Source organism: Stenella coeruleoalba (genome assembly GCF_951394435.1).
Source record: "Stenella coeruleoalba genome assembly, chromosome: 1".
Classification (NCBI taxonomy): Eukaryota; Metazoa; Chordata; class Mammalia; order Artiodactyla; family Delphinidae; genus Stenella; species Stenella coeruleoalba.
This window is the reverse complement of record NC_137169.1, coordinates 37,873,579-37,897,303: the sequence shown is the minus strand read 5'-3', so window position 1 is coordinate 37,897,303 and position 23,725 is coordinate 37,873,579. Positions and strand designations below refer to the sequence as shown.

The window sequence follows — 23,725 nt, the reverse complement described above, 5'->3', positions numbered from 1 at the left end:
AGACTCTTCCAAGACCCTCCCCATGGCCCTTCCAACTCCCCAAACCTGTTTCCAGATTGATTTCACTTCACGGGATAGTCTCTATCCTATGCCATCACCTGTTCAGGGTTCTTGGTAGTGAGTTCTGAAAGAGGGATCTGCTGAGGCTCCAGAGGGAACTGCAGCTCCGGGGAACTGCCACTGAGTGGGCAGGTGGGGAGACGGAGCTGGCTCTCACACAGCACTGCTCACCTGTGGGCGGGGCAGGTGCTTTAAAGGCCTCCTTCTGCCCGCCCGCCTACCCCACACGCAGCCCGTCCGCCTCCTCCAGCGCCTACTGCCCCCCTGCTGCCTGGCGCTCTGTCCTCACAGCCCCAGCCGCCTCGGGGCTCCTCCTGGCAACGCCAGCCATGGGCAACGCCAGCCATGGGCAACGCCCCTCCTGACCTGAAGGAGAGAGAGGTCTGGGGGTGGGGCAAGTGGCCTAGAACTGTGTGCCCTCCACCACGGCAGCGCACAGGCGCTTCCTACCCTGCACCTGCTGATACTGTCGTACACACCCTGCATGCTCGAGGCACGCACATCTGCCCAAGCTGTATATTCAGACACACACACACAAACACCTCCTAGTGCTCTCGAATGCACACTCACACACGCACACACACACTCTGAACTGTGTGGACTGACTCCCAGCAACAATCAACAGAGCAACATCTGAAGTACGTACTGAAACACTCTCTCTCTCTCTCTCTCTCTCTCTCTCTCACACACACACACACACACACACACACACACACACACACACACACTCACGCAGGCATGCCCACACATGCTTTCAAGGCAAGGGCCAAGGCTTGGAGTTTTCTGCCCCCTCCTCTGAGTGGCAAACGACTCCTAATCTTCTAGTCTTTTTCTCTCCACAAAACTTCAACCCCACACCACTGTAAAGCAATTATACTCCAACAAAGATGTTTAAAAAACCCAAAAACATTCAACCCATCTTCCTCCTCCCCTGAGTCTTTCCTCCTCACTCTTCTCCCTCCCCACCCTTTCTCTCTCCTCAGTCCTCTCAGCACTCTGCATACACCCCTTCCATTCCTGCCAGCAGGGGGCACCATGGTCACACAAAAGCACTGCCCCCATTCCTCCCCCGACCCCTCCCCACCAAGTTCTACAGCTCGGTAATCCCCATCATCGTCAATCCTTCCGGGGCTGCTGGTCCTGGAGGTCGAGGTGCTGGGAAAGTTCTGGCTTTTAAGTCACTCAGACCAAGTGCTTGAATCCTGGTTCTGTTGCTTATTAGCTGTGTGACCCAAGGGGCATTTCTTAGACTTGGGTTTAAGCCTCTGTTTCCTGGTCTGTATAACAGAGTAGTTATGGGGTTTTCAAGTGGGATTTAAAATGAGATTTTTCTTCCCATTCTGGGACATAAGGGAATGACCACAGAGTGAAAAGTTCAGCATAAGGAGAGTCACAGCCAGAGGGGGTGTGGGATGGAAGATTTTAAAATTTGTTTTGTTTTTATAATGGGAGGAGGCAGTTGAAGAGACAGGAGAGAGAGGAAGGCTGTTAACACTAACATTTGTACATATCATGTTTTAAATGCATCACTTATATAGTAAGTCTTTTTTCTCCTTTCACAACAATCTTATGAGATAAGACTCTCTTTTCGTCTGCTTTTTAAATATGGGGAAAGAGAGGCACAGAAGGTTAAGTGCACATTTCTGAATGAATGAATGCTTGCAGAATAGCAGGAGTTAAACGTCTGGGCTTTGGGCCTCGGCCATCCCAGATTTGAATCCCTGCCTGCCTCTAATTGTGTGAGCCTAACTGAGCCTCAGTTTCCTTGTACAGTTGATCCTCATTATTCATGGATTCCATATCTGTGAATTTACCCACTCACTAAAAATGATTTAAAACTCCAAACCAATACTCACAGCACTTTTGTGGTCATTCATGGACATGCGCAGAGCTGCAAAAAATTTGAGTTGTCTACCATGCTGAGGTTGAACAAGGGGACGCTCTGCCTTCTTGTTTCAGCTCTCACAATGTAAACAAGAGTTCTTTTTGCGGCCTATTTAGTGTCTGTCATGTTTTTTGCATTTTTGTGCTTTTTGTTGGTGACTTTGCTATTAAAGACTCCCTCCAGCGTAGTGCTGAAGTGCTCTCTAGTGTTCCGAAGTGCAAGAAGGCTGTGATATGCCTTATGAAGAAAATACATGTGTTAGATAAACTTCATTCAGGCAAACGTTGGCCATTTGTTGGCTGTGAGTTCAATGTTATTGACGTCAATATATTTTAAATGAAGTGGCTTTAACAGAAACACAAATAAACTAGGTATTGTTCAGTTGAAAAATGTTGTGACCAGAGGTTAGTATGAATCTAATCCTGTATTCCTCCTGGGAGCATTGGCTCAATATTTGCTAATACAGTGTTTGTGGTGACTTTATTAGGGCTAACTACCACGAATAACAAGAATCGACTGTATATGAAATAGGAATAATGACAGAATCTCCTTGTAGGGTTGTTGTGGGATTAGATGAGATTATGTTTGTAAAGGACTTGGCGCTGTGTTTGGCACACAGTAAGTACTCAATAAACATTGTTAATGTGGATGAGTGAGAAAATGAGGGAGGAATTTTTTTACTCAGAGTTCCTTTTTTCCAAGGGGCCAAGCTGAGGTTTTCTGGCTCTTTGGCTGGACCCATGGAGAGAATTGTGAGGGAGCCTGGCCCCTAAGGGAGGGGCTGGGGATCAGGACCTGTAATAAACAGCATTACTCTTACATAGACTCTGTATGTCATCGAGGCCTCAGCTGCCCTGGCCAGTAGCACCATCAGGCACATGACAGAAGTTCCCTGCGCCCATGGGGCCTTCTCAGCTTGTCTGTGCCCCTTGGCCCCAGGGCTTGTTATATATTTATTTATTTATTATTTATTTTTGGCTGTGTTGCGTCTTCGTTGCTGCGCGTGCGCTTTCTCTAGTTGTGGCGAGTGGGGGCCACTCTCCGTTGCAGTGTGCAGGCCTCTCACTGCGGTGGCCTCTCCTGCTGCGGAGCTCGGGCTCTAGGCACACGGGTTCCAGCAGCTGTGGCACATGGGCTCAGTAGTTGTGGCTCACAGGCTCTAGGCACGTGGGCTTCAGTAGTTGTGGCACACGGGCCCAGCTGCTCTGCGGCATGTGGGATCCTCCCCGACCAGGGCTTGAACCCGTGTCCCCTGCATTGGCAGGCGGACTGCCAACCACTGCGCCACCAGGGAAGCCCGGCCCCGGGGCGTAATTTCCCCCTACCAGAGGCCAGGTATGGGCTGACCTCGGCTCCGGTTTCCCAGGATGTTTAAGTGTAGCCGCAGAAGGTACCGGCAGAAATCCCAAGGCCCAGCTGCCACCACGGCAGCCACCAATCTTGCCACCATGGCCACGGATATCAACAACACCCACACTGCCACCACCAGGGTGTGGATCCTTCCACTGCAAGGTTAGCCGAGGGCCCTGAGCCAGGGTGGGGGGTGAGAAAAACGGGGCCACTCAAGTTTTCCCCACATTAGCCCTGTGCAGGCACTGTGGGGGACACACCTTCTGTGAATTATCACCCCAAAGGTATAGTGGGGTCTTGATGGCAGGCATCCCTCAGGCTGAGAGCCTTAACGGAGGATGTATTGGCTGGAAGTGGAGGGCCTGGGGAAACAGGAGAATCGAGGAGCAGTGGAGCTTCCAGAACTTCTGCCTTCCTCACACTCTTCCCTCTCCTTCCTCTCCTCAGTACTCAGACACCTTTGTCAACGTGGCAGCTTTCTGATCCTCTAGAAATGCCCAGAAACTAGTCCAGAAGCTTGGCTGGCTCCGGACCTGCATCTCCTAAGGGCCACGGGTGGTAAACAGCAGACAAATAACAATCCTTTCTGCTCCAACTCTTTACCCCACTCCAAGGTGTTTCCAGCTGACTATGTAGGGTATAAGGGCAGGGTTGGGACTGAATGCTCCCAGGGATAGGCTTCAGCGACAGCAGCAGGCCTCAGAGTAAGACAGTGGAAGGACAGAACAAGGTCAGCAACACACACCGTCTTTGGCCTCAGCTTTTGATCTGGCCTACGAGGTGGGGGAACTTCCTGCCTTGCACTCCCGTCTGCACAGGGAAAAGGATCTCCGGAAACATCTTGGAAGGTATAAGAAGCCAGATCCTTGGAGAGGGAGGTAGAGGCACAGATCAGAAAAGGATAGCAGGAAAGACAGATTTCACTGCTCCAGTGTAAACCATGAGTGCCTGAGCGAGAGGTGTATGTGGCTCTGTGTGCCTCTTATGGTCAGTGTTTGTGACACCAAGAGAATGGGGATCTAAGCAGACATGTGGCTGAACGTGCCTTTGCAAAGAATGTGCCTCTATTGCCAGCTGTGTGTGTCAAGGTGTGTTTGTGAGCATACGAGCGGGTCGGAGAGAGCGGCATCATCTCCACGAAGAGGAGTGAAGGTCAGGAGGCGGGTGCGGGCGGCCGGAAGGAGGAGAGTGTCAGCTTCTGAGCGGGGTGTACCATCTTCAGCCCCACAGCCATTCTCTGAGGTTGGTATTTTCCAGGACTAACAGCTTAGCTGGGGTGTTTGGGGGTGGGGTGAGACTGAGTTAGAGTCCAGAAAGTGGGACTCAGGCCTGGGGATTTTCCACTTGGATTTCCGCATGTGCGCCCATGTGTCATCGGGTGTAACTGAGTTTACGTGGGGTGTGTCTCTATGGAGTTGTGTCTCAGTGGCAGGAAACATTGTGAGGGACTGTGTCTCTAAGGTGTCACTTTATGCACAAGTTAGTGTGTGTCTCAATGTCCTGAGGTCTGGCTCCAGTTCCAGGGCTCCCTTCCTTGAGGGTTGGGGGTGGGAGTGAACACTGAGACCTTTGGCCTGGCCCCCTGGGAAGCCTGTGAGGAGAAAATGAATTCTGTCTGCTTTCATCCACTCCAAGGCTTGCCAGAGACTGGGACCCTGAGAGGAGGAGAGGGGGCAGAGAATTCACTGGCACATCATGCCCAGACAGCACTGGTGGAGGATGAGGCTTCTCAGGGTTTAGGGGGAAGGTGCTGAACCCCAGTCAGAGCTGGAAGCTAGCTAGGCTAGTGCCCAAGGCCCACAGGGGGGCCCACACATATAAAGACACATGACAGGAACACATGCAGACATGTAAATACAACTGGACTCACAGATACACAATGCAACAAATTCACACATGCATACAAGTACATGCCTATAAACATATGTGCACTGACACAAATGCATATAAACCTCTCCACATGACACATGTAACAACACATACCCATGCCTACAAATGAGCACACACACACACACACACACACACACATGCGTGCTCCTAGACGCAGCACACAAGCGTATAGACACTTGCAATCACACTCATGCAAACCCAGGTACACACACACATACATGCAAACACACTCGCCAGACTTCCCTGCCCCTGCGGCCCTGGGACCCAGAAGAGCCTCCCTCCCCTATATGAGTGTATGTGTGTGTTTGTGTGCAAGTGCATGCATGCATGCATGCCCACACTTGTGTCTGTGTGTATCTGGGTCTGTGAGAGTGTGTGTGCATTTGTGTGTGTGTGTGAGTGAGCAGGGTGCTGAGCTGTGGGAACCCGATGACATCAGCTCTTCTGGCTATTTTTAGCTTCCTCTGCAATGATGGCTGCTTCACTGCCCCTCCCCCTCCCAGGTTCCCATCTCTCCTCCCCCTTCAGGCTCCCAGCGGCAGCCGCAGCCAGTGGGCACCCACCACCCCAGTCTAAGAGACCCCCTGGTTGACCGAATACAGTTCATTCTCCCTCACCCCAGCCATAGCTCCCTGGAAGCTGAGAACACCGGGCTCCCAGGCCAGAGGAGGAGGCTTGGGCAGTCTGGCAGCCCAGAGAAGGGGCCTGGGTTAGGTGAGCTGACCTGGCCGGTCTCCAGCCCCTAGGGCGCCTCTCCTTCTGCTTTTCAATCTGAAACTGTGTCTTGGTCAGTAGTGCCTGCTGTGTGCCAGGGAGGATGCCAAGTTCTGGGGACAGAGCAGTGAGCATGACAGTGGGCGTTCTTCCTGGCTGGAGTTATGGCTCGGTGGGAGACAGACATGAAACAGAGCACACAGGCACCGCACTGGACCGCGGGGAGGGCTCTGAAAATTGGTAACGAGGGGATTTAGTCTGGGATGATGGTCTCTGTCTCTCACAGAGGTGACCTGAGGGAACCAGAGGGGCACTCCCTTTAACTTGCACCTCGCACCCCAACAACCACACCTCCAGAATCCCGCAGAGTACTGCTTCCTTGTCACACCCCACTCTCTGCTCCCAGCACTGCAGCAGCCCACCATCCAAGTGGTGGCCCACTGCTATTTGTGTCTCTCTTTTCTTTGGAGCTTCCCCACAATCGATCCCCAGGAAGCAGTCCAGTGTTTCCCATCTATAGATGAGAAAACTGAGGACCAGAGAGGGGTAGTGCTGGACCACATCCCTCAATGCCTAGAGAGCAGCCCAGGCGAGATGGCAGGCAGGTGGAGGAGGAAGTGGTGGTGGCACCGGTGTAGAAGGAGCAGGGATGAGGTCAGCAGGTGGGAGGGGGAGGACCGCAGCCTGAGGGGCTCGTGCCTGGAGGACGGCTTCCTGCTCTACCCAGCCAGGGCAACTGCTGGAAAATCGGGTTTGGCAGCTTCAGCTAAGCCGCAGGGCTGGAGGAGTGGTCCAGACCACACCTGGGAGGTGGCCTGGGGGTGGGCCCATCCTCTAGCATGGAGTCTGGCCAAATGGTCTCATCGAGGGAGCATTTTATAATACTGGGGCCCTTTGGAGTATGTGGAAAATAGCTCTGGGCTGAAGTCAGGAGCCCAGAGTTTCAGTCATTGTTTTGCCCCAGACCCCAGTGTGATCCTTAGAAAGTCCTGCCCCCTTTCTTGGCCTCAGTGGGCCCTTCCGGGAAGGAGCTCTAGAGGATCAGTTTCCCCACCCCCAACTCCTGCCCTCCGTGTTTTCCTGGGAGTCTGACTTAGGCACAGGAACACAAAGCCAGTGGGTAGGGGCTGACCAGACAGCCTCTAGGGCGCCAGGCTGGAGGTCCCTTGTCACCAATGGATCAATGGCCGGAAGCCCAGCTCCAGCCCCACAATGCAATACCGGTCACCCCACCCTTACCAGTGCCCTCACCCCCACCCCCACTTCCGGCCTCTGTTCCTTCCTCACCTTCAGGGAAAGCTGCAGGGCTCCCTAGGGAATCTCCCATATCTCCTCCACTGGCTCCCTGCCCTGTGTTTAACCCTCCCCCTCTGCCCATTTGGCCAGGCCAGTCTCCCAGTCAACTTTCTTTTCCTGGACCCGCAGGCAGTCCAGGGAGTAAAGGAAGTTGGGTGGGAGGGCTGTAAAGGAGGCTGCTTTTCCTGCTACCCTCAGATACTGGAGCCTAAATAAGGGGCTTTGGGGAGGCAGGTGGACTGAATGCATGGGCGTAAGACTGGGCTGCCCTGGGCATATCCCACCCCGGGCAGCCCCAGGGGAGGTAGGAGTGCTACCCTTCACCTATCCAGTCATCTTTTTCCTCTGCCTTCAGTGAATTCATAGAAAAGAGCCTAGAGCTGAGACTTGCATTCTCTGGAGAACAAACACAGAAATCCAGGCCAAGTGAATCCTGACTGTTGTCACCATGTCAATGACAAACTCATGAAACACAAAAACCATAAAATTCTGGATGCATAGAATCCACAGTCGCAGAATCTTAGCGTCACAGAATTCTAGCGTGGTGCAATCTGAGCTACAGAATCCTAGAAATACAGAATCCTAGCTGGTGCAATCTGAGTTACAGGATCTTAGCATCACAGAATTCCAGCGTGGTGCAATCTGAGTTACAGAATCTTAGAAATACAGAATTCTGGCATCACCGAGTCCCAGATGACAAGGATAGCAGAACCTTGAGAAGGAAGTCTTGAGAAGTCAATTAGTAAAGGGTGGATGGCTAAACCAGGGGATTCCCCACTGGGGATGCGCACAGGAGTTCTCACACGAACAGGAAGGAGGAGGCAGAGCCTGGGACACATGAGCTTGGGTGAGGTAACACACCTGCAGTAAACCAGACAGAAGATAGACCTCTTTTGTAAGGACACATTCCTGGTTCCTGAGGATGAGGGGAGTGGAGTGGCAGTGAGGAGAGAAGGGGAACTATATAAACAAATAAAGTGTAACCTGAAGAAAAATTCATCAAGTAGCACAATACACTGGCCCTAATGCGTCCAACTTCCACAGGATTGGGGTTAACATCAGCCCAGGACATTTTCAAAGGTTAGTAGGTTAGTAAGACTCTTTATCACATTAGAATGGTGACCCATGGCTGGCTTTTTTTTGGGGGGGTCAGAAAGGTACCAAACAGAAAAAAGTCTATATACTACACTTTTCTTGGGGCTGCTGGCAGGAGCAGCCTCTCTCCGAAGGGATGCTGAACCTGGAGCAACATGGTGTACACCAAAGCCAGCTTGTGGGGTGGGGTTCAGAGCCCCCAGCAAGGCCCTGGGAGGGGGCCTTGTGGAGGGCATCTGTCTGGGGTGGTGTCTGTTGGGGGCGGGCATCTCTATGGAAGGAGCCAAGTTTGAAGCAGCACTTTGTATGGGGACTCTTGTCTGATTATGGGGTTGGTTACTCAGTAAACAACAGGGATATTTACTTAGTATTTCTGGGAAACTACTGCAAACTCAGGAACCCAGAAGGAGCAGCTCCAGAGAAAGGCAAATTCCAGGACCAGCAGGTCCTGCGCATGGGAAATGGGGCAATGTCAGTTGGAGATTCTCTTGCTCGGCTGCCTGTCCTTGGATTCAGCTCAAAACCTCAGCCTCGACCTCTACCCACACCCCCATTTGCCTCCTTCTCCCTGCCTGCCTTCTGTTCTACCTACCTATACCTGCTGTGTGACCTTTGGCAAATGCTGTTCCCTCTCTAGGCCCCAAACCTCCTTTGCTTTTTTTTGAAGTCTATAATTGGGTCCTAAGTGAAGCTTTTAGTACTTTATAGTGCCGCTTTTGTCCAGATCAGTTTCAACTTCAGATATCTCCATTCTCAGCTTCCAGAGAAAGTGTCTGGAAGCGTCAGGGGAGAATGCAGGGAATAGGGAATAGAAATAATGCTCACATTTGACATGCTATATGTGTCACTGCCCATGATGAGTGTTTTTATAAATCTTATACAATGCCCGCAACCACCCTGTGTATATAAATCATTGCTCCCATCTTATAGATGAAGGAACTGAGGTTCAGGGAGGGTAAATAACATGCTTCACATCATTCAGTAGGGAGCAACAGAAGCGGAATCTCAACAGGTCTGTCTTAATTCTGAGTTCTGTGGTTTCAGATTTCATGCAGCTTCAATAGGTAAAAGGAAAGCCCATGGATGGGAGTTTCAGGGAGAAGTGGTCTCTCTGGCTGGATCTGAAAGGTGATGAGTTGCACTTAGAAAAGTTTGCAGGGCTTCCCTGGTGGTGCAGTGGTTAAGAATCTGCCTGCCAAGGCAGGGGACACAGGTTCGAGCCCTGGTCCAGGAAGATCCCACATGCTGCGGAGTGGCTAAGCCCATGTGCCACAACTACTGAGCCCACGCGCCTGGAGCCTGTGCTCCGCAACAAGAGAAGCCACCGCAATGAGAAGCCCACGCACCACAACGAAGAGTATCCCCCGCTCGCCACGAAAGCCTGCACACAGCAACGAAGACCCAACACAGGCAAAAATAAATAAATAAATAAATTTATTAAAAAAAAAAGAAGAAAACTTTGCAGTAAGGACTGACAGCTCATGCTGTGAAAAAAGCTGAACTGAGGCTCCTCTTGGGAACCCCTGGGTATCCTGAGCTCAGACTGGAGATAGCTGAGATGGGCTGAGTGTGAGGAGGTTGGCTTGGAGAGTGGGGTGGTTCTGGTCTGATCTTTAGGGTGTTGAGAGGCTGCTGTCACCGTTCCTGGAGATAGTGTGTGCATGTTGGGGAGGGTCTGTGAATGTGGGCTTCTTCGCTTTCTGGCATGGGCTAGCCTCTGCCACCTGAAGCTGGAGCTGGTTGACAGGCCTTTGGGGCCTGGGGCAGGGGACTTTCCAGCTGGGATAGCATGGTGTGTTGGCACTAGTCTCACTGCCTTGAGGGTTCCAGCACCTTTTGGATCCCTGAGACTCAGCAACCTTGCACAGCTGCCTCAGTTAACTGGCTCAAAGGAAGTGGAAGGATTTCAGATGGACACCTAACCCCTGCCCTGTCCAAGGTTGGGTCATCACAGGGGGCTGGGAAATCAGGAAGTCACTGTCTCACAGGGTCAGGACTGGAGGCACCCCGACGGGGGGGCCGGGGGAGGGCAGTCATCTCTTCCAGATCCTTCACTGTAAGGGTGAGGAAAGAGTTTTAGGTCCAGAAAGAGAACAGGACTTGCCAAAGATTGCTTGGTAGACACACCAAGAGAGATGTCAGGGCTAAAAGACAGGTTCAGACTTTGTATACTGGGAGCTTAGAAAGGCAGAGGCACAGACCCCTAAAGGCTTCATCAAAAATGTATACGTGGTTTGAAAGCTGGGCTTAAAGAAAGGACAACTTTTTAACTGATGCAAAGGGATAAAAGACTTTTCCTGGCTGAGAAACACCATGAGCAACGGCCCAGAGGGGACACTGATTGGCTATGTGGGATGAATAAATTGCCCTACAAGGCTGGCCCATGTGGTTGGAAGAGAAGTCTGATGGGCAATAGTGTAAGCCAGGGTCAGGACTTGAGATCAGGACTGTCTGTGCTCTGTGAGTAGTCACAGAGATGGAGGCCGCAGGGATCCAGGGCCCCGAGGCGGTTGGTACGGCAGTCTGAGGAAGACCAGGGCTGGGAGAGTCTTAGCAGCAGGGGTGGGGTCTGCTGGACTCTCACCACCCCAGGGCCCGGTCTGTTTCCTCCAATCCTAGGCTCTGCCCTGACCTCCCTCGACAGGACCCAGGCCCAGCGTGAGGTCGGGCCCAGGTAAGGGGAGAAGATTACACCCCGGTAGCTGCATTCCCGCCCCAGGTTTTCCGGGCCACTGCGCACACCTCCTCCCTTCAGCAGCTTCCCGATCCCGCCACTGCGGGCGGGGTGGTGGACGGGAGAGGGACGTCCTCGGCTTTAGGGCTTTGGCCGCTGTGAGCCCTCCCAGTGCTGCTGTGATGCAAATCCGCTCCGGATTTATTCCCGGACGTTCTTCCGTAAAGCGGGACGCGCCCGGCGCCAGAGCTTGGCTGGACGTGCCTCCCCCGGCCCTGACCCAAGGGCGCCAGGGCCTAGAACTGGGCGGGGGTGCCTTCCCCGCTAGCCCGGGGATAGGGGTGGTGTTGGGAGTACGGGTGCTGGGCAGCGGCGGCTCCGGCCTGGGGGCGGGGCTGTAATTAACCCGCCGGGACGCCAACGCCGGGTGTGGAGCCGGAAGCGGTGGTCTGGAAGACCAGCAAGAGCCCAACTAGGAGTATAGGGAATGGGGAGCAGCTTGGGCAGGCTGAACTCAGGTCCGGGCCTGAGGTTTTTGGTGGAGAGATATGAAGGTTTAGGGCTGGGGAGCGTGTATAGCGCTGGAGATTGTGGGGTGGAAGACGAGGGGGAATACCCGGACCTGTGATGGGCCGCCCCAAGCCTGGCAGGGAAGCCAAAGCTGGAGTTACACCTCGGAGGCCTGAGAGCCTGACACTACTGGGAGGAGGGTGGAGGAGAGGACAGGCGGGAGTAAGGGTGCTGGGTGCTGGGGCTCCAGCTTCAGGAAGCAGACCTGCAGGAATGGTGTGGGCACTTTATAAGGAAACGCTAGCCAAATCAGGATGTATGTCTAGGCATAGGGAGATGGCATCTACTGAGTGCATACCGCATGCCCACAGCAAGGATATTCAACAAACTGACAAAAAGAGGAGTGTGTCTTCACTTTTTTCTTGTTACTTTTATAACCAGAAAAGGACACGACAGCTCTTTTTATTTAAAAAAAAAAAAAAAAAAGTAAATAGACCTAGTTTTCAGCCCTGCTAAGCCACTTACTGTTTGGCCTAGGAAAATTTGCTTTAACTTCCACAAACCTTTTCTTATCTGTAAAATAATAATAGGAGAACCTAGGCCCAGGGTTTGTGGATTTGTTTGAGGATTAAATGAGTTAGGACAGCAAAGGTGCTTAGAACAGTGTTCAGCAAGTGTAGCAATGAAAGCTACTTAGCCTAGTTTGGAGGTGAGGGTGGGCATGGGGAGCAAAAAGTCTTCTGGAAGAGTGGAAATCGGAGCTGAGTCTTAGAATATGAGTAGCAGCTTGTCAGTGGAAGAGGGAGAAGAGAAGAATGTTAATGACAGAGGGGACAGCATGAGTAAAAACAGGCGGGGAGAAACAGGACCGTGAATTTGCGGGAAACGGGGAGGCATGAGGCAGGCAGTGGAAAGGTGAGCTGGGGCCAGACTGGGGCAAGGTGGGGCTCAAAGTTACAGAGGCCGGTTTCCCTTCTGAGAGCTGTTGAGTTTTCATCGGAGGCAGGAGGAGATAGGCTCCCACTGGGGCAGTGTGGGCACAAAGAGACCTGTGAGGAGGAGGATAATGGCACGAACTATGCGGCAGCCCTGGGGTGGAAAGAAGTGGATGGATTTGGGAGAGGTAGGAGCGACAGGACTTGGTGATAGATTGAATAAGAGGCATATCTTGATTTCTAACTTGGGTTCCCAGGGTGCTGCTATTCTCTGAGACAGGGATCAGGAAGAGTAAAACATTTGAGGGGAAGCTGAGTTCAATGTTGGACATGCCTTTGACCACACCCCTGGACAGACCCTCAATAATTGGGGTCCTTTCGTCCCACCTGGCAATTCCTCTGTCCATAAGATGGGAGGGGTATCATTAGCACTGCTGGCTGGCTGTTCCCTGGCTGCGGCTGGCTGGAGGTCTGGGTGGGGAGGCTGGGCTGGGGGTGCTGCTACCACTGGGCCGGGTCTGGCGAGCGTTCCTTTCTGGTTCTGGATTGCTAGGCAGTTTCTTTGGGCACAGTCATGTTATAGGAGCTCAAGGACTGAGTTGTCTGATCGTTCCCAAAGAGAGTCCCTGGAGGGGGCCAGTGCTCTGTGCTGTGGAGATTACAGTGTCAATTTTATAGCTCAGGAAACAGGCTCAGAAATTGAGTGGCAGAACAAAGGTCACTGGAAGTGAACAAAGGTCTGTGTGATGTCTTCTCACAGTTCCAGCTGCTGCATCATCAATGGTGACATTTGTTCTAAGAGGGGCAGGGAAACCACCAGAGCCATGGCTCCTTGCGGGAGAAATGCAATCTAGAGGGGGTAAGGGGGATTGGGGGAGGAGGTAGGGAAAGCTTCCTGGAGGTGGTGCAATTTGTGAGGTCATAGAAGCGCAATCTTGTTTTCTGTCTTCCCAGCCAGCAATCATTGACAATCAGCCGTTGCCTGCTGTGAAGGAGACCTTGTCATCTGAGGGACCTCTAGGTAGAATGTGTCCACAGAGCCCAAAAAGTGGCAGGCTGGAGTTCCTGCAGGCATTTCTTCTACCTCGTTCTCTGGCATCCGTCAACCTGAGCATCCCTTCTGCACAGGCACTTCACTGGCAGCTGGAATCCCACTGCCTATTCATTTTCATATCAGCGTTCAGCACAGGTTTCTGTTCTGTTCCCAGGTTTTGTTTTACTTAAAAAAAAAAAATCGTGTGATGAAGTGATGGGTTATTTCTAAGGGAGGACTGACAATTACAAGAAAAACTAATCTTTCTGTGGATGATTGGGGAAAAGTTTTAAGATACAAAAAAACATTGCTAACTTTCATCTGTCACTCATTAAGTGTTTTTTTCCAGGTGTCCAAATAACTGGCATGGTAAGGGGGTGGCTGCATTTTAGGAGCTGAGAAGGGGTAACTTTCCCAAACAATGTTTAAGTAATATTTGATCATTGTAGAAAATACAAGTAAAAAGAAAATAAAAAAATAAAGCATCCATTAAGAGAGAAATACTGCTAACATTTTAAAGTATTTCCTTTCTTTTCATTTCTGGGCATTTCTGGTTTTCTTTTACATGGTTAATATACTGCATAGATAATTTTGTGTCTTGCTTTCTTTTATTTATTTATTTATGCCCGCATTGGGTCTTCATTGCTGTGCGCAGGCTTCCTCTAGTTGCAGCCAGCAGGGGCTACTCTTTGTTGTGGTGCTTGGGCTTCTCATTGTGGTGGCTTCTCTTGTTGCGGAGCACAGACTCTAAGTGTGTGGTGCACGGGCTTAGTTGCTCCATGGCATGTGGGATCTTCCCGGACCAGGGCTTGAACCCACGTCCCCTGCATTGGCAGGCGGATTCTTCACAACTGTGCCACCAGGGAAATCCCGTGTCTTGCTTTCTTATTCAACAAAATTACAAGAACTATCTCATATGATTTAAAACTGTTAAAAAAATGTTTTAATGACTACATAATCTTCTAGTATATGGAGTTACCATGTTTCATTTTACCACTCCCCCCATCCTTAGACGTATAGGCCCTTTCTTTCTTTCCCTCTTTCTTCCTTCCTTCCTTCCTTTACTCCTTTCTTTCTATTATAAAAATGCCGTGATGAAAATCTTTGTACATATATATCTTTGTCCATATTTTGGGTTATTTTCTTATAATTTTTTTCTGGAAGTGGAATTACTGGGTCAGAGGGTCAAAATATTTTTAAGGGGCTTCCCTGGTGGTGCAGTGGTTGAGAGTCCACCTGCTGATGCAGGGGACTCGGGTTCATGCCCCGGTCCGGGAGGATCCCACATGCCGCAGAGCGGCTAGGCCCGTGAGCCATGGCCGCTGGGCCTGAGCGTCTGGAGCCTGTGCTCTGCAACGCGAGAGGCCACAACAGTGAGAGGCCCGCGTACCGCAAAAAAAAAAAAAAAAAAAAAAAAAAAAAATTTTAAGGATGTTTTTATTTTTTATTATTTTTTAAAAATTAATATATTTATTAATGGCTGCGTTGGGTCTTCATTGCTGCGCGCGGGCTTTCTCTAGTTGCGGCAAGCGGGGGCTACTCTTCGTTGCGGTGCACGGGCTTCTCATTGTGGTGGATTCTCTTGTTGCAGAGCACGGGCTCTAGGCACGCGGGTTCAGTAGTTGTGGCTCGTGGGTTCTAGAGTGCAGGCTCAGTAGTTGTGGCGCACGGGCTTAGTTGCTCCGCGGCATGTGGGATCTTCCCGGACCAGGGCTCGAACCCGTGTCCGCTGCATTGGCAGGCGGGTTCATAACCACTGAGCCACCAGGGCAGTCCCTAAGGATCTTTTTTAAATTGAAGTATAGGTGATTTACAATGTTGTGCTAGTTTCTGGTGTACAGCAAAGTGATTCAGTAATACATATGTATGTACGTATTCTTTTTCATGTTCTTTTCCATTATGGTTTATTACAGGATATAGTTCCCTGTGCTATACTAAGGATCTTGATATGAATTGCCGAAATGCTTTCCAGAAAGGTCTTGCCAGTTACACCCCATCACCCTGATATAAACGTACCTGTCTTATGGTATAACACTGAGTATTACCATAAAAAAATTCTTCCAAGTTGATAAGTATCAAACTGGAATCTCATTTTTGTTGTTGTTGCTGAATAGTTTCTTGGAGGCCAGAGTGGCAGGGGTCTACTAGGTTAAAGATTTGGTCCAGGGCTTCCCTGGTGGCGCAGTGGTTGAGAGTCCGCCTGCCGATGCAGGGGACATGGGTTCGTGCCCCGGTCCGGGAAGATCCCACATGCTGCGGAGTAACTAAGCCCGTGTGCCACAACTACTGAAGCCCTCGCACCTAGTGCCTATGCTTTGCAACAAGAGAAGCCACCGCAATGAGAAGCCCGCGCACCGTTACGAAGAGTAGCCCACGCTCGCCCCAACTAGAGAAAGCCTGCGCGCAGCAAAAGACCCAAAGCAGCCAAAAATAAATAAATAAATTTTAAAAATAAATAAAATTAATAATACAGATGATAATAGTACCTATATCACAGAGTAGATATGATGAGTAAACGTGATAATGCTTAGCACAAGGCCCAGGCCTTGTAAGCTTTTGTCATTAAGATGACAGCTAAGTCTTTGACCTTGTTGACCATTCTTTTTTGATAATGATTTGTGGTTCTCCCTCCATCCCAGTTCTCTTCCTCTGATTCATGCTCTCATTAGCCTATCATCTTTCTGCTTCAGTTGGTTCATCAGTCACTAATAATTAACAGCACCTACTATATGCTGCACACTTGGTTATAGGATTTTCTTAAGATGCCTACTGTCCTATGGGGGATAGAACATGGGTTCGATCCTTGGTGGGTAAACTAAGATCCTGCATGTCTTGAGGGGCAGCCAAAATAAAATAAAATTCACCTTAAAATTTTATGTAAGTAAAATACACTATTTTTTGTGTACATTTCTATGGGTTTAGATTTAACTATAAAGAGCTGGTTAGGAAATATTTTAGGCTTTGTGGACAGTCTGTCATAAATACTCAACTCTGCCTTTGGAGCACTAGAACATCTACAGATAATACATAATGTACAGAGAGTGCATCTGTACATTAACAGCCATCATAAAAAGCAGGCCCAGGGCTTCCCTGGTGGCGCAGTGGTTGAGAGTCCACCTGCCGGTGCAGGGGACACGGGTTCGTGCCCCGGTCCGGGAAGATCCCACATGCTGCAGAGAGGCTGGGCCTGTGAGCCATGGCCGCTGAGCCTGTGCGTCTGGAGCCTGTGCTCTGCAACGGGAGAGGCCACAAGAGTGAGAGGCCCACGTACCGCAAAAAAAAAAAAAAGAAAAAAGCAGGCCCAAGAGAATAACTAGCAAAGTGCTCTGGGAGTCCAAAGGTAAGCTCATGGGAAGCTTCCTGGAGAGGGAGCATTTAGGCTGACTTTGGGGAAAGGCTTTTCACGAATGGAGATGAGGTGGAGAGGCCGTTCCATAAGGAAAAAAAAAAGGTGTGAGTATGGGCAAAGAGACTGGCATGCTCAAGTCTCAGGTGGGGAAGGGGAAATTGCCTGATATGGGACAAGCATAATGTGCTGGAAGTGGGGACAAGATTTTGAAGGGACTTGATTGTCAAGTTGCAGATTTTGGACTTACTCTGTAAATTGTAGAGAGCCATCAAATACTTTTAGGGAATGATATAGTCACAATTGTGTTTTTGAATGATCTGTCTGGCTGCAGAGGAGGAGAGGTGAGGGACAGCAGGGACAAAGCGGGTGATGGGAATACCGAACGAGGAGGCTGTAACAACTGCACTGATGAGTACCGATGAGGCCTTTGGGATGGAGATGGAGAGGAAGGATGATAGAAATTCAGGGTGAAACAAGATGCTCTAACTCCTCTCTTAGGATCATCAGGGAACATATAGGAATTGCCCAGATATGACTACAATGAAACTGTGCTCTCAACTCTTCTGAAATTGTGCTTTGGGAGATTGAGGTCAACTATTTTCAGTCCCACTCCACGGAAATACCTTTCAGGAAAGGGAGATGGACAGGAGTAACATGTGTCTGCCCTGGGAGCCTTCCTGTTTTGGCATTTGAAAACTGCACGAAACTTCAGCAGCTTGGGGGTACTCTAGCCATCACTCTGTCCTGCAGGGATCAACTTTCTGAACAGGGATTTCTCCTGGCTCCCAGAGCGGCTTGAACTGAGAGATGGAGAATTGAGTTTTGGCCCTGGAAATGTCAGGTATAAAGCTCTGTAATCTTGGAGCAAATAATGCTGTGATTTCCACATAATCTTTTCAAAGGCTGTTTTGACTTTCTAAATGGTCTATCTAGCTGAAGAAAGAAATCAAAGATAACTAAAATTTGATAATTTGGGGGAACCCAGATCTGCCATGCTGCCAGTTCCTCTAAAAGGAGAAAGCCAATCCAGTCCCTGAGCTTCAGGATTTACGATACTAGTTGGCTGAATCCATAGCATCAATATTAGGAGACTGGGGAGGCTCTGTCCTTGAACATGAATGACCACTCAGCCACCTCCTGTGGAGCTTTCCCATTGACGGGCAGCAAGGAGTCCTGTGGGCTGACTTTGGAGTGGAGGGAATTGGAGGGAGGGGGCCCAGCAGATGATTATCATAATAGCCCAGCTGAGCATTTCTTAAATTTTTTTTATTTTTTTGCGGTATGCGGGCCCCTCACTGTTGTGGCCTCTCCTGTTGTGGAGCACAGGCTCCGGACGCGCAGGCTCAGCGGCCATAGCTCACGGGTCTAGCCGCTCCGCGGCATGTGGGATCTTCCCGGACCGGGGCACGAACCCGTGTCCCCTGCATCGGCAGGCGGACTCTCAACTACTGCGCCACCAGGGAAGCCCCCAGCTGAGCATTTTTAAGCTTCAAGCATTTTTACCCACATTAGCTAATTAACTGACAGCTTGTCCAAGTAGAAATGAGGGATGGTAGGCGACAGGGAGCCCATGCCTGATCACGCTTTCAGGGTCTGGAGGGGACTGATAACATGACTGCAGTAATAGGGCCAGGGCGTTTGAGTGTTTGGACAGGGACTAATGGACAGGAGCTAATTGACAGGCTCTTGGGCCCATGCGAGTGATGGTCAGCTGGTGTATCCGGGACAGTGTGCTAAATGCCCCATTCAGTCCAGGGGCAGTCACAGTCAGAGAAACCCAGTCAGACCCTGTTACTGATCTGATGACAAGTGCACGGCATATTAGCTGCTTCACCACAGATGACTGCTCTGGAGAACTGTCTCTGTGTCCAGGAGACTGAATGAAATTCTTCACGGTCAGAGATGTCGCATATGATTTTTTAAATAGGAAACTTTCACATCAGAGCCCAGCCAGTGATGAATTCCTATTATTTGCTATTTATTTTCTATAAGGAAAACCAGAAAAGACAAGCACATTTACAGAAATAAGTGTGTTTTAGCACAGCTTATAGTAATTCAGTGTAGACATCTATAATTTCACATTTTAAAATTCACCTTAGGGGCTTCCCTGGTGGTTCAGTGGTTAAGACTCTGTGCTTCCACTGCAGGGGACATGGGTTCGATCCTTGGTGAGGGAACTAAGATCCTGCATGCCTTGAGGGGCGGCCAAAATAAAATAAAATAAAATTCACCTTAACATTTTTATGTAAGTAAAATATACTATTTTTTGTATACATTTCTATGGTTTAGACTTAACTGTAAAGAGCTGCATAGGAAATATTTTAGGCTTTGTGGACATACAGTCTGTCATAAATACTCAACTCTGCCTTGGGAGCACCAGAACATCTACAGATAATACATAAATGAATGAGCATGACTTTATTTATGAACACTGAAATTTGATTTACGTAATTTTCATGAAATATTCTTTTTCTTTTGATGTTTTTCGGCAATCGTGAAAATAATCTAAAGAACAATCTTAGCTTGTGGGCAATACAAAGATAGGTGATGAGCTGAATTTGGCCCTTGGGCTATAGTTTTCTGACCTCTGGTTCAGACCAGGATTTCTCAACCTTGACAATATTGACATTTCAGGGCAGATCATTCTTTACTGTCCTGCTGCACTGTAAAATGTTTAGCAGCATCCTTGGTCTCTACCCACTAGATGCCAATGGCACCCCCTCCTCTACGTTGTGACAACCAAAAATGTCTCCAGACATTGTCTAATATCCTCTAGGGAGCAGAATCGCCTCCTGTTGAGCACCACTGGTTTAGACAAATGCATACAGTCAGTTCACTACCACAACCATCAAGAGACAGAATAGTTCTATTATCCTAAAAAAGTCCCTCATACTGCACCTCTGTAGTCAATACCCCACTCCATCCCAGTCTCCGGCAATCATTGTTTTCTGTTTCTATAATTTTGTCTTTTCCAGAATAATACATAGATAGAATCATAAGGCATGAGTTTGACTTCTTTTGCTTAGCATAATGCATTTGAGATTCATTCATGTTGTTGAGTGTATCAGTAATTCATTCCTTTTTATTGCTGAGTAATATTCAATTTTATGGACATATCATAGTTTATCTGTTCACCAGTTAAAAGATACTTGTGTTGTTTCCAGTTTTTTGTGATTATGGATGAAATTGCTTTGAACATTTGTGTGCAGGTTTTTGTCTGAATGTAAATCTTCCTTTTTCTGGGACTTCCCTGGTGGTCCAGTGGTTAAGACTCCGGGCTCCCAATACAGGGGGCCTGGGTTCGATCCCTGGTCGAGGAATTAGATCCCGCACACATGCCGCAACTAAGAATTCTGATGCCACAACTAAAGATCATGCATGCCACAACGAAGATCCTGTGTGCCACAACTAAGACCCAGTGCAGCCAAAGTAAAATAAATAAATACTTTAAAAAAAACCTTCAATTTTCTTAGGTAAATACCTAGGAGTGGAATTTAGGGATCATATGGTAATTGTATGTTTAATTTTATAATAAACTGCCAAATTGTTTTCCCAAGGGGCCGTACGATTTTAAATTCCCACCAGCTGTGTATGAGCATTCCATTTGTTCCACATTCTCACTAGCACTTGGTATTGTCAGGGTGTGTTTTTTTAAGCCATTCTAATAGGTGCATAGTGGTGTTTCATTGTGGTTTTAATTTGCATTTCCCTACTGATTAGTGGTGTTAAGCACATTTTAACGTGCTATCTGTATATCTTTGTTGCTGAAGTGTTCATATCTCTTGCCCATTTTTTATTAGGTGATTTGTTACTAAGTTCTTTGTATATTCTGGATACAAGTCCTTTGTTGGATCTGTGATTTGCAAATATTTTCTCTCAATCTGTACCTTTCTTTTATTCTCTTAACAGGATCTTTTGCAAGCAGATGTTTTTAATTTTGAGGAAGTCCCGTTTATCAATTTTTTTCTTTTATGGATTGCTCTGTTATGTCATATCTAAGAAATCTTTGCCTAACCCAAGCTAGCAAAGATTTTTTCCTGTGTTTTCTTTTAGAAGTTTTATAGTTTTAGGTTTTACATTTAGGTCTATGATCCATTTTGAATTAATTTTTGTATAAGATGTGAGGTATGTTGTGTTTTTTTGTTTTTGTTTTTGTTTTTTTTGCATGTTGGGTATCTAATTGTTTCAGCACTATTTGTTGAAAAGACTATCCTTTCTCCATTGAACTGCCTTTGCACTTTTGTCAAAAGTCAGCTGAGGATATATGTGTGGGACTGTTTCTGGGCTCTCTGTTCTGTTCCATTGATCTATGTGTCTACCTTTTTGCTAACATCACACTGTTCAATCTCACATTTTAAATAAAATTCCTAAAGGTGAATTCTTTTGAAACAGTTATGTGTCTAATGAGTGTTCTGTCATGTTGAACACATTCAGAATTGTGAAATATTTAAAACCCAAAGCTAATATTTTGGTGAAAATCTTGGATGAAAGTTGGAGGGTGACAGAGTTGACAACTCAAGATAGTGTGAAGGTGCTGAAAGAACACTGAAACATCTGTGGTTTTGGGCAAATCCCATAGCCCAATTAAAGCTCCTGGGAGTCATCTGACACAAACTGAAAGAGTAGTATGGTGGCAAGATGACCAGCCATTGAAGAACTTATTCTTGAGGACTCAAGAGGCCCTGGAGAGAGTCTCCGAAATAGCTGACATGGGGTTAATTCCTACAAATAGGGAAGTGTGTGTTCATGCTAGAATAACTTAGGTATAAAAGGTTATTAAATAATATAATCTCATTTGGTAGTTGGAGGCAAATGAGGCTGAGGATATGTGGGTTATATTTTGGAGGGGGTTCTACCTGGAATTTTTATGAATCTTATTGAAGTCTATATCTGTACCAAAAGTTTATATCCGTACCATGAACTCACCACTACTTCTAGAAATAAAGCCAATAAATGTTTAGGATAATGGCCAAGATAACATTAGAAAATTTGTGCATGGTGGTAGATGTAGACTTCCAGAAATCTCTATGACTTGTGGGATTCAAAAGAACTATGGAAAACCTGAAATTGAACAGGTGTGCAAACTTCTGTTAGGTCCCTGGGCCCAGCAAAGTCTTCAGGAGGGGAGAGAACACAGCCTTACTCAAGTTTCTAAAGATGTTAACTAGTCTGCAGTCCCAGGGAGATACCAGGGAACAGAGTTTCAGTGTTGGATATGGTTAGAAGTTCTCCTACATGAAAATAGATCGTTTCAACTGCCACCAGAATCATTGGCCTAGTTACTGGGGACAGGGGGAAGGAAAGGCCTTCCAGTTAGAGATTTATGAGATCCAAAGTTGAGAGTATTTGGGGGGAAGGCCACCCCTGGTATGAGGAAAGTGTGCTTTTGTTTGGGCATTCTACTGAGATACTACAAGTGGATACCAGTAGTGGAGAAGTGAGAGCAGAACTTCTGAGTCTGACAAAGGGAGTTTTCAAGGCTATCAAGGTCTCAGCTTCAGTTGCCTGAGTGCCAAATACTCTGACCACTTTAGTAGTTGGGAGGGTTTATAACCATAGGGTTGTTCAGATATTTTTCTCTGCTCTATTGGAGGGTGTGAGAAAAGATGCCTACTTTATTTTTTAAAGATGCCTACTTTTTGTTTGTTTGTTTTAAATTTGTATTGGAGTATAGTTGCTTTACAATGTTGTGTTAGTTTCTGCTGTACAGCAAAGTGAATCAGTTATACATATACATATATCCCCTCTTTTTTAGATTTTCTTCCCATTTAGGTCACCACAGAGCACTGAGTTGAGGTCCCTGTGCTCTACAGTAGGTTTTCATTAGTTATCTATTTTATACATAGGAGTGTATATATGTCAATCCCAAACTCCCAATTAATCCCATCCCCCCACCCCCCTTGGTATCCATAAGTTTGTTCTCTACATCTGTGTCTCTATTTCTGCTTTGCAAATAAATTCATCTGTACTATTTTTCTAGATTCTACATACAAGCAATGTTATACAATATCTGTTTTTCTCCTTCTGACTGACTTCACTCTGTATGACAGACTCTAGATCTATCCATGTCTCTGCAAATGGCACTATTTTGTTCCCTTTTATGGCTGAGTAATGTTCCATTGTATATATGTACCACATCTTCTTTATCCATTTCTCTATCGATGGACATTTAGGTTGCTTCCATGTCCTGGCTATTATAAATCATGCTACAATGAACATTGGGGTGCATGTATCTTTTTGAATTATGGTTTTCTCTGGGTATATGGCCAGGAGTGGGAGTGCTGGGTCATATGGTAGTTCTATTTTTAGTTTTTTGAGGAACTTCCATACTGTTCTCCATAGTGGCTGTACCAATTTACATTCTCACCAACAGTGTAGGAGGGTTCCCTTTTCTCCACATCCTTTCCAGCATTTATTGTTTGTAGATTTTTTTTTTTTTTTTTTTTTTGGCTGCATTGGGTCTTTCTCTAGTTGCAGTGAGCGGGGTCTACTCTTCACTGCAGTGTGCAGGCTTCTCATTGAAGTGGCTTCTCTTGTTGCGGAGCACGGGCTCTAGGCACGCAGGCTTCAGTAGTTTTGGCACATGGGCTTAGCTGCTCCGCGGCATGGGGGATCTTCCCAGACCAGGGATCGAACCTGTGTCCCCTGCACTGGCAGGTGGAAGTCCCTGTTTGTAGATTTTTTGATGATGGCCATTCTGACCCATGTGAGGTGATACCTCATTGTAGTTTTGATTCGCATTTCTCTAATAATTAGTGATGTTGAAAAGATGCCTACTTTTGAATTGGGCCTGGAGACACACTTATAGGAGGCAGAGGAAACAGGAGCCAAAGTTCTAAACAGTGTGAATCAAGTCCCCCGTGTAACAGGCAAGGATTAGGGCTATCCTAAATTAAGGCTTTGGGGAAAATTTCTACTGCCAGACCCATAGTAG

The 23,725-nt window shown here is 48.0% G+C and overlaps 1 protein-coding gene across 1 annotated transcript; it reads left to right on the top strand.

Annotated features, from left to right (window-relative positions):
* Positions 1 to 1,095: 1,095 nt before the first annotated feature.
* Positions 1,096 to 3,786, top strand: P3R3URF (PIK3R3 upstream open reading frame; the record flags this gene model as incomplete). Its single annotated transcript, XM_079939353.1, is given in 4 exon segments — positions 1,096 to 1,160; positions 3,210 to 3,288; positions 3,292 to 3,457; positions 3,743 to 3,786. Coding segments are annotated over 4 exon segments (354 nt in total).
* Between the last annotated feature and the right edge of the window lie 19,939 nt (positions 3,787 to 23,725).